This window comes from Colobus angolensis, unplaced genomic scaffold (genome assembly GCF_000951035.1).
Source record: "Colobus angolensis palliatus isolate OR3802 unplaced genomic scaffold, Cang.pa_1.0 Scaffold86, whole genome shotgun sequence".
NCBI lineage: Eukaryota > Metazoa > Chordata > Mammalia > Primates > Cercopithecidae > Colobus > Colobus angolensis.
In genome coordinates, this window is record NW_012122487.1 from 3328140 (window position 1) to 3340031 (window position 11892).

At 38.6% G+C, this 11892-nt stretch overlaps 1 protein-coding gene across 1 annotated transcript in view; it reads left to right on the forward strand.

The window, feature by feature from the left end:
- The window catches only part of SLC24A2 (solute carrier family 24 (sodium/potassium/calcium exchanger), member 2), a 276790-nt gene that overhangs the window by 255402 nt on the left and 9496 nt on the right, over positions 1-11892 (forward strand). Inside the window, exon 9 of the mRNA XM_011930355.1 lies at positions 8964-9053. Coding sequence (XP_011785745.1) covers positions 8964-9053 — 90 coding nt within the window. The remainder of the gene's footprint in view (positions 1-8963; positions 9054-11892) is intronic.

Genomic DNA, 11892 nt, shown 5'->3' on the forward strand with positions numbered 1-11892 from the left:
TATAAACACCTCTATGCGAATAAACGAGAAAATCTAGAAGAAATGGATAAAATCCTGGACACATACACCCTCCCAAGACTAAACCAGGAAGAAGTGGAATCCCTGAATAGACCAATAACAAGTTCTGAAATTGAGGCAGTAATTAATAGCCTACCAACCAAAAAAAGTCCAGGACCAGATGGATTCACAGCCAAATTCTACCAGAGGTACAAAGAGAAGCTGGTACCATTCCTTCTGAAACTATTCGAAACAATAGAAAAAGAGGGAATCTGCCCTAACTCTTTTTACAAGGCCAGTATCATCCTGATATCAAAACCTGGCAGAGACAGAACAAAAAAGAAAATTTCAGGCCAATATCCCTGATGAACACTGATGCAAAAATCCTCAATAAAATACTGGCAAACCAAATCCAGCAGCATATCGAAAAGCTTATGCACCATGATCAAGTCGGCTTCATCTCTGGGATGCAAGGCTGGTTCAACATACACAAATCAATAAACGTAATCCAGCATATAAACAGAACCAAAGACAAAAACCACATGATTATCTCAATAGATGCAGAAAAGGCCTTCGACAAAATTCAACACCCCTTCACGCTAAAAACTCTCAAACTAGGTATTGATGGAATGTATCTTAAAATAATAAGAGCTATTTATGACAAACCCAAGCCAATATCATACTGAATGGGCAAGAACTGGAAGCATTCCCTTTGAAAATCGGCACAAGACAAGGATGCCCTCTCTCATCACTCCTATTCCACATAGTACTGGAAGTTCTGGCCAGGGCAATCAGTCAAGAGAAAGAAGCAAAGGGTAGTCAATTAGGAAAAGAGGAAGTCAAATTGTCTCTCTTTGTGGATTACATTATTGTATATTTAGAAAACCCAACTGTCCCAGCCCAAAATCTCCTTAAGCTGATAAGCAACTTCAGCAGTCTCAGGATACAATATCAATGTGCAAAAACCACAAGCATTCGTATACACCAATAACAGAGAGCCAAATCATGAGTGAACTCTCATTCACAACTGCTACAAAGAATAAAATGCCTAGGAATACAACTTACAAGGGATGTGAAGGACCTCTTCAAGGAGAACTACAAACCAGTGCTCAAGGAAATAAGAGGACACAAATAAATGGAAAAACATGCCATGCTCATGGATAGGAAGAATCAATATCATGAAAATGGCTATACTGCCCAAAGTAATTTATAGATTCAATGCTATCCCCATCCAGCTACCATTGACTTTCTTTACAGAATTGGAAAAAACTACTTTAAACTTCCTATGGAACCAAAAAAGAGCCCGTATAGCCAAGACAATCCTAAGCAAAAAGAACAAAGCTGGAGGCATTATGCTCCTGACTTCAAACTATACTAGAAGGCTACAGTAACCAAAACAGTATGGTACTGGCACCAAAATAGATATATAGAGACCAATGGAACAGAACAGAGGCCTCAGAAATAACACCACACATCTACAACCATCTGATCTTTGACAAACCTGACAAAAACAAGCAATGGGGAAAGGATTCCCTATTTAATCAATGGTGTTGGGAAAATTGCCTAGCCATATGCAGAAAACTTAAACTGGACCCTTTCCTTACACCTTGTACAAAAATTAACTCAAGATGGATTAAAGACTCAACCATAAAACCTAAAACCATAAAAATCTTAGAAGAAAACCTAGGCAATACCATTCTGGACATAGGCACTGGCAAAGACTTCATGCTAAAACACCAAAAGCAATGGCAACAAAAGCCAAAATAGACAGATGGGATCTAATTAAACTAAAGAGCTTCTGCACAGGAAAAATAAAACTACCATCAGAGTGAACAGGCAACCTACAGAATGGGAGAAAAATTTTGCAATCTATCCATGTAACAAAGGTCTAAGATCCAGAATCTACAAACTTAAACAAATTTACAAGAAAAAACAACCCCATCAAAAAGTGGGTGAAGGATATGAATAGACACTTCTCAAAAGAAGACATTTATGCAGCCAACAAACATATGAAAAAAAGCTCATCATCACTGGTCATTAGAGAAATGCAAATCAAAACCACAATGAGATACCATCTCATACCAGTTAGAATGGTGATCATTCAAAAGTCAGGAAACAACAGATGCTGGGGAGGATGTGGAGAAATAGGAACAATTTTACACTGTTGATGGGAGTGTAAATTACTTCAACCATTATGGAAGACATTGTGGTGATTCCTCAAGGATCTAGAACTAGAAATACCATTTGACCCAGCAATCTCATTACTGGATATATACCCAAAGTATTATAAATCATTCTACTATAAAGACACATGCACATGTATGTTTCTTGTGGCACTATTCACAATAGCAAAGACTTGGAACCAACCCAAATGTCCATCAATGATAGACTGGATAAAGAAAATATGGCACATATACACCATGGAATACTATGCAGCCACAAAAAAAAGGATGTGTTCATATCCTTTGCAGGGAAATGGATGAAGCTGGAAACTATCATTCTCAGCAAACTAACACAGAAACAGAAAACCAAACACCACATATTCTCTCTCATAAGTGGGAGTGGAACAATGAGATAACATGGACTCAGGGAGGGGATCATCACACACTGGGGCCTGTCACGGGTGGGGGGCTAGGGGAGGGATAGTATTAGGAGAAATACCTAATGTAGGTGACGGGTTGATGGGTGCAGCAAACCACCATGGCACGTGTATACCTATGTAACAAAGCTGCACATTCTGCACATGTACCCAAGAACTTAAAGTATATTTTTTTAAAAAAAGAGATATAAAGACACAAAATTTACAATTTCTATTGTTAAGGCACTCTAAGTTTAGTAAAGGAAACCAGACATGGCCACATATAACCATGGAGCAAGACTGTACAGCTGTATTAATGAGAGAAGCTGGATTTGAACCCAAGTCCCCTGACTCCAGATCATTTTCTTTCTACCACATTGACTGTAATGGGTTTTCCCCCACCAAGTGATTAACTGTACATTAGGAAAAGCACTTCTCAACTCTGGACCCCATTTTTTCTCCTCTGTGAATAAAGGGTTGGAAGATTTCTAGATTCCCTGTCAGCCATGACATTCTGTGATTAAAGAAAGCATAATGAGATAACCATCAATAAGCTACTGCACGTTTAAGGTGATCGTACATCCCAGTTTACCCAGGACAGTCCCAGTTTATTCTCAAAGCATATTGGCTTGGAAGACATATGGGTGTATTCTGCATATACAATATGCCAAATGAAAGAAACCATGCCAGTTGACACAAAAGCCAATAAGTGATCATGCTTTGTTAGAAGATTTTTGTTAGATTTCACCTTGTATCAGTTATCTTTTGCTGTGTAACATACCACCCCAACCTGGTGACTTAAAACAAGACGTGTTTTTAGTCCACAATTCTGTGAATTGGCAATTTGGGCTATCCTCAGCTGGACAGTTCATCTGCTGGTCTTAGTGGTGCTCACTTAACAATGGCTGGGAGCTGGTAGGCACAGGCTATTGCAGCTGGAACAGCTTTTCTCTGCTCCATATAGTCTGTTATCCCAAAATAGGCTAGCCTGGACTTATTCACATAATGGCAAAGTGCCAAGAGTAGCAAGCATGAAAGTTACGATCTAGTTGCACACTGTCACTTCCAATACATTCTATTGGTCAAAGCAAGTCATAAGGCCAGCCCAGATTCAAAGGGTGGAAAAACAGACCTTACCTCTTGATGAGAGGAGCAGCAAAGTATTGTGCCCATTTTTGCAAACCCCCATAGAACTCATGTACTTCCACAAGGACCTCTTGAGAAAATATATAGGGAGAGGAAAGAGAGAGGAAAAATTATTAATACCTATTTGCTCCTCCTTAGGGCCTGGAAACTCTGCCTCTTCCATGGATTTTGTTTACCCAAGGAGATGAACATACCTAACTTTGACAGTATTAACAAGGAATACATGATTTCTTAGTGTATATAGTTTCAGAGTATATAGTACTCCCACTAGCTTTTATTTCTGCTTTGTATGCAAATTGTATGACAGTGTTTGTTGAACTGTGCATAATTTCAGTTTACATAATATGGACTTCACACTTACAGTTTTCTTAAATTAATGGCTTTGTTTCCAAAGTAAAAGAACTAAAATATAAACCTCAATGAGGATTAAGTCTTTGATGAAAATTGAAAATAAACAAAATAAAGATTCAAAAAGTTATCTTCTCTCATGACTAGGATAGATACTGCTACAAAACAAGAATGCATCTAATAAGATATGAAAACATGACCCATTAGAACTAGGAAGGAACCTGAGAACCCAGCTAGGTGTTTGCAATTTCTATTATTCATTCATTCATCAAGTATTTATTGAGTGTCTACTATGAGCCAAGCAAGGTCTAACAAGGATAAAGTAATTGAGACTCATAGAGGTGTGGTGACTCATTCAAGCACACACAGCTAGAAAGAGGCAAAACCAAGACTCTAGTCCAGGTCTTCACAGTCACATTCACTTCCCCAAGTATCAGTTTCTTTATCTCTTAAAAACTAAAATGAGAATAATACAGTCGATTCTTCATATCTGCAGGTTCTGCATTCAAACAATCACAGATTGAAAATATTCAGGAAAAAAAATTTTAATACAACAGTAAAAAGATACAGATAAAAACAATACAATTTAACAACTGTTTACATAGCATTTAGACTTTATTAGGCCTCATAAGTAATTTAGAGCTGATTTAAAATATATGGGGGTCAGGTGCAGTGGCTCATACCTGTAGTCCCAGCACTTTGGGAGGCCAAGGCAGGCTCATCACCTGAGGTCAGGAGTTCAAGACCAGCCTGACCAACATGGAGAAACCCCATCTCTACTAAAAATACAAAAAATTAGCTGGGCATGGTGGTACATGCCTGCCTATAATCCCAGCTACTCGGGAGGCTGAGGTAGGAGAATCACTTGAACCCACAAAGCAGAGGTTGCAGTGAGCCAAGATTGAACCGTTGCACTCCAGCCTGGGCGACAAGAGCGAAACTCTGTCTCATAACTAAATAAAGTATATGGGATGATGCACAAAGGTTATATGTAAATATTCCATTTCATAATGGATTTGGGCATCTGCAGATTTTGGTATCCTCAGGGGCAGTGGAAGTAATCCCTCATGGATACCAGGGCATGACTGTATTGTCTAATAACAAGTATAATTATCTGAGCACTTATGTGCGAGGTACTTTGGTAGACATTTCATGTACATGAAGTCCTCACAACAACTAGATTGTTATTTCTCCCATTTTACAGATGAAGAAGCCTAAGCTTAAAGAAATTAAATAATTTGTCTCAGATCACATTGCTGTTAATTTGTGAGCAGAGATTTCAATACCAGTCATATTAATCCAGAGACCACACTTTTAATCTTCAGTAGGATTGGGGGAGGATCTTCATTACATATATGTCCCAGAACCTTACACAGAGTAGATGCTTAGTGAATATTTGTTGAATTTAAATCAGTAAGGATATAGCTAATTTGTACAAAGAGCTCATGTGCAGCAACTTTTTCCAAGCCAAGCCGACATCACTCTGATGTACTAAAAGCTTCTAATGAGAGCATCCACTGTCAATTATATAAGTAAATCACAACATGGGAACAAAATGGCCAGCACATGGATGCAATTTGCTTGTTTGCTAATTAGTATGAGGTCCATCCCAGCAGATGTCAGGATGAACCCCCATTCCAATAACCATAAATTGTCGTGTTAGACCTTGGCTCCAAGGGCTATTTTCTTCCTTCCAATGACACTGGTAACTAAATGACTGTACAGTTGCTACTGAGCAGAGATGTCTGGAATGAGACCATGCTGTCCAAGTAAACAGAATGATCCAAGAAAAATGAAAGAAGTGATTACCTGGGTCGTGAGAATGGAAATGGTCAAGTAGTTTGACAGTTGGGAAACACTTAGCCCAACTGCTGATGCATGGAAGGTTGATACTTCCAAAGCAGGAACAACATGGGAGGTTGGGCAAGGCAGATGGCCATACAGCTGGAATGCTAGTTTCTACTTCCCTGATGCTTTTTTTATTTTCTGACATTCAGAGCAGAGCCTAGTATGATGATCATGATCATGATCATTATGTCTATGGCGGAGTATATTTTGAGCATTATTGGCCCTGTTTTTCTTTAGGAGAGTCAGTATAACCTAGATATTGGGAGCACATGCGGTACAGTCAGGCAGACCTAGTTTCAATTTTATCTCTAGTTCAGGATCTGGGTACAGAGTAAGTTCTCAGACTTTATCTACCTCTAGCTTATGATGAAGACTCTGAAAATTCACAAAGAAAATTTATTTTTAGCCATTTTCATTGAGCCCCTAATGCAACATTAGGTATGTTTTGATGCCCATTAATTACTAATTGGCTTAATTATGAGCCAAATATTTAGAGAGGTTGTCATCAAATATTAGAGAGGTTGAGCATCAAATATTAATTTAGAGAGGTTGTCACTAGTATGTTCATTTGAATTTAGTTCCTTTAATTCCTTGTCTGATACCTCACTTTCTACCTTATGGCTAGGAATTTTCTGTAGCTCAGTTGATATTTTTCAGATGAGAAATATGTTCAAATGATTTGATTCTGACTTGTGAAGTTATCTCAAAGAACAAACAGGCAGAGATACAAAGTTAAAATAATAATTATACATTTAGTAAATGAGCTAACCTGGAAAACGAGCAATCTATGAAATGAGGACTCTCCTGGGACATCCAGTACTTATGCCACACCTTAAAGCATGTAGAAAAGTTTTCATTATCCTCATACATTGCCCAGAATCAAGCGTTGGTTGGGGCTCGAATCACACATGTGACCCCACATGGCAAGAGTGCTCTTCTCTTTCCTGTAACAGAGCACAGCCATGGAAGATGCAACCCTCATTGTACGTAGGATCCTGAAACAGTGACTGTGACCAGATGCAAAGGATGGGAAATTTAATAAGCTGAATGACTTGGAAAACATGATCTCTTAGCACTGGCTCAGGGAATTCAGTCTCCAGAATCCAGCTGAATCCTAGCTTTAAAAAAAAAAAAAAAATTGCTTTCATAAATGAAGATCTAATGGCTGGGTGTGGAGGCTTACACCTGTAATCATAGCACTTTGGGAGGCTGAGGTCAGGATTTTGAAACCAGCCTGGCCAACATAGTGAAACCCTGCCTTTACTAAAAATAAAAAAAAATTAACCATGTGGTGGCGGGTCCCTGTAATCCCAGCTACTCAGGAGGCTAAGGCAGGAAAATTGCTTGAACCCAGGAGGCAGAGGTTGCAGTAGGCCAAGATCACGCCACTGCACTCCAGCCTGGGTGACAGTAAAACTCTGTCTCGGGGGGAAAAATAAAAGTGAAGGTCTCCAACTCCACTTTTTAAAAAATTACTTTTTTTTCCCCATTATCCATAAAAGTGCTTAGGTCCCCAGGAGGGGTCTGAGTCCTTGTCCAAAATATTTTTCTTCTAAAAGGGGGCAGGGAAAAGTATTTGAGGATAATGTTTTGGCTACTCACTGTGGCCTGATGCCCTTCCCCAATTTAATCAAACCTGCTTGGTCTTCCAACCATCCCAGCTAACAAACGGCCCCACAAAACAGCAGTCATTTAAAGAAATGGATGGGGTAAAATTTAAAAGAACCATGCAAATGATCATTAAAAATACATATTAAAAACTTGAAATTAATAAAGAAAACATAAGCCTGGTTTGGAGCAATAGAGACTGTGTTCATCATTATTGATATTCAAAAGATTACCATGTATGAGTTTATCTTTTCCTTTTAATGGAGCTCTCAAAAGCCATGACAGAATGTGTTCTATATGACTGCCCAAGGTCAGCCCTTCAAACAATTGAGATTGCTTTCATACAAGTCAACTGTAAAATTCATTTCTCTAGATAAAATTGGATGGCATTATCAAAGCAAAAAGTGGGATTGTTTCTCAACATGGAAAGCTTTGAAATAAAAAGTGTTTGGCAATAATAGGCGAGAGGTTTTCTGACAGCATTGTGCTGTCTGAGTGTGTTTTTAAAGGACCCCAATTTTTCAACAAAGGGCATCAAAAGAACACCACTACAGTGCAAGCCTGGATTTCTCTGTAGTGTGGCTGAGTAAGAAACAGTGCATTTCAAGTGTCTGATTTTTCTGGCTATTTCTAGGAAACTTTAAAAGTGCTCACACTTTATGCCTGGGATAGCATAAAGTCTACTTCTAGAAGCAGAATTGAACATAATGTATTTTGGGGTGGTGAACAGGAGAGAAAACATTCTTGAAAGCAGTGTCTGATCTGCCATCTCAGTGGAAATCAGTACAATTGGCCATTTCTGCCTCGGTCTACTCTGGTCCATGTGTGGTTCCAGTGTCCTGGAGAATGGCCATCATCTGCAATCTATAAAAGCTGTGGTAGTGGCTTCTTCTGTGTGGCTTTCTTGATAATTAGTGGGACTGTAAGATGAGTCAATCTATTTTTAAACCTGCTGATCCTTCCCACTTCTTGTTCAATGGAATTAATCCCATAGGTTTCCTGGCACATGGATTGTTAGGATTCATGGTTTGCAAGCAGTAGAAACTGATTCTGACAAACGTTGGAGCAAAAGAAAGAAAAAAGAGGAGGGAGAATATGGTGTTAATATTGAGGGATGGCCAAAAATCCAGGCTTTAGAAAGGGCAAGAGCAGAGGGAATCTAAACATCTAATAGCAGGAACTAACAGACATTCTCTCCAAGACTTCCATCTCAGGAATCAGCACTGGGATCATTCAGTTCCTATCAATTTCGCATTTCCAAGGGAGAATCTTACTGTCCCAGCTTGACCAGGAATTAGTAGGGCCTTCTGATTGCCAGTCCTACTGAGATGCAGGAAATGCTAGAGAAATAGCTACAATGGTAGCTTTAGCTTTGGATTTCCAGATCAGTCTCAACGGATAACACTAATATTCTCAACTCTTCCTGGTTGTCTTTCAGTCATCAAGGAAGTTTTTTCCCATCACGTTCTTTGGCTCCATTACCTGGATTGCAGTATTCTCTTACTTGATGGTCTGGTGGGCGCACCAGGTAAGATTTTGATAGTGACATGCATCTGCCTGGTTTTTCTCCAGTCCTGATTGTCAAGTGTTTAATCATTGTGTTTGCTTTCTGCAACTGCCACAACAGTATTGGGTGTGACAAGACAAGTCAGCATTCCAGGACTAGAGGAATTTATCCACTTAACTTTCCCTAGTCTCCTGGCCGTAGCCTGGAATTGAATCAGCATAGCCTCTGGAGAGCCATGTGGAGGCAGGCAAGTCTAACTACATCTTGCCTCTGCAGCCTGACAGACATCAGGACAACCCAGACCTGGGAGCCATGTCAAGATTTTGCCTGGTTCAGTAGTACTTACTTTATCTTGAGCAGCCACTCACCTCACGTTCTCACCAGCCTTTCAAAACTGGCTCTAGGAAAGCATCTGGAGACAAAATAGCCTCTTCCTTGAGCTTTACTTTACATAAATGATTATGTATTTTTAACTCAATACAAGTCATAATGCCTATCACAAGAATACACTCTCAGTATTCGTTATTGAAAAACATGAATGAAGAGTAAGATTCAAGGGTTTCACATTTTCAAAGATAGTAGTGGTAACCATTGATAATTGAGTATGTACTACACACCCAGCAATTCACATCCCTTTGTCTTTATAATCTTGACAGTAACCCTATACATAGGTTCAAAGCCTATGAAGGAGGTACTATTATTATCCACAGTTCACAGATAAAGAAGTTAAGCTTAAAGCTGGTAAGATTACCCAAAATCACATAGGTAGAACTAAGATTTTAACCCAGGACTCTGCAACTCCAAAAATCGTACTTTTAACCTCTCTTATAAACTACATAAATCCCAAACTTCCCACTTGTATCCTTTGTTTAATATAATCCTAAAATTATTATACTTGGCAACATAAATAAAACATAGCAATCTGAAATAAGGAAATATACACTGAGAACATATGTGAATAGACTTTTCAACAAATGGTGCTGGAGTAATTGGATTTCCATATGCCAAAAGTAAATCAACTTAGATCCTTACCTCATATTTTACATAAAATTTAACTGAAAGTGGATCATAGTTTTAAGTATAAGAGGTAAAGCTATCAAACTTCTAGAGGACAGAAAAAAAAAAATCTATATGACCATTAGCCAGGCAAAGAGTTCTTTGATACAATACCAAAGCATGATCCACGAAAGCAAGAAAATTGCTTAATTAGATTTCATCAAAATTAAAACTTTTGCTCTTCGGGAAACACCATTAAAAAGGAAAAGAAAAACCACAGGCTGGAAGAAAATATTTGCAAATCATATATATCTGATGAAGCACTTGTATCCAAGATATAAGCTTAAAGCTCCGTAATAGGAAGGCAAGCATCTTCAAGTATTCTACTTTTAAAGATCTGAACAGATATTTCACCGAAAAAGATACGCAGATGCCTAAAAAGCACAAGAAAATATGTTCAACATCATTATTAATTAAAGAAGTATAAATCAAAACCATAACAAGATACCACTTTACACCCACCAGGATGGGTATAATCAAAAAGACAGAACCTAACAAGTGTAGATGAGGATGTACAGAAATTAGAATCCTTACATACTGCTGGTAGGAATGTAAAACAGTGCATCCACTTTGGGAAATAGTTTGGCAGTTCCACAAAACATTAAATATAGAGTTACCATATGATCTAGCAATTCCACTCCTAGGAATAGACTTAAGAGAAATGAAAACATACGTCCACAAACACTTGTACACAAATGTTCAAAGTAGCGTTATTCATAATTACCAAAAAGTGAAAACAACCCAAATATCCATCAACTGACGAATGGATAAGCAAAATATGGTATATCCATACAATGGAATATTACACAGTAAAAAGAAATAAAGTACCAATACATGCTACAACATGAAACTCTAAAATATCATGCTAAGTGAAAAAAAGCCAGTCACAAAAGGACACATATCATGAGATTTCATTTATATGAAGTGTACAGAACAGGCAAGTCTATAGAGACATATAATAGGTTAATATTAATAGTTGCCTAGGATTGGGGAGGTTGGGAGAAAATGGGGAGTGACTGCCAGTGGGTATGGGTTTCTTTTGGGGATGATTAATAAGTTCTAAATCTAAATTATGAAGCCTGCACAACTCTGAATACATTAAAAAGCATTGCATTATACACTTTAAAATGGCTAAAGTTTTATGGTATGTAAATTATGTCTCAATAAACTTGTAAAAACTAATCACAAGCTATCACTTCACAACCACTAGGTTGGCTATAAAAAAAAAAGCATGTGTTGATAAGGATGTGGAGAAACATGGCTGCATACATTTGTAAACACTTGCAGGCTGGTTGCAGTGGCTCATGCCTGTAGTCCCAGCACTTTGGGATGCTGAGACAGGCAGATCCCTTGACCCCAGGAGTTCAAGATCAGCCTGGGCAAACGGCAAAATCCTGTCTTTACAAAAATACAAAAAATTAGCCGGCCATGGTAGCACATGCCTGTAGTCCCAGCTACTCAGGAGGTTGAGGGGGGAGGATCATTTGAGCCCAGGAGGTGAAGGCTGCAATGAGCCAAGATCACACCACTGCACTTCAGCATGAGTGGCAGAGTGAGACGCTGCCTTTAAAAAAAAAAAAAAAAAAAGTAAAGAAATAGAAAAAAAAAAACTTGCAGAACTGTACACTTTTTAAGAAGGAGAATGAGTTTTACTCTATGTAAAGCATACCTTGGTTTTCAAAAGAATACATGTTACTGCCGGGCGTGGTGGCTCACGCCTGTAATCCCTGCACTTTGGGAGGCCGAGGCGGGCAGATCAGGAGGTCCGGAGATTGAGACTATCCTGGCTAACATGGTGAAACCC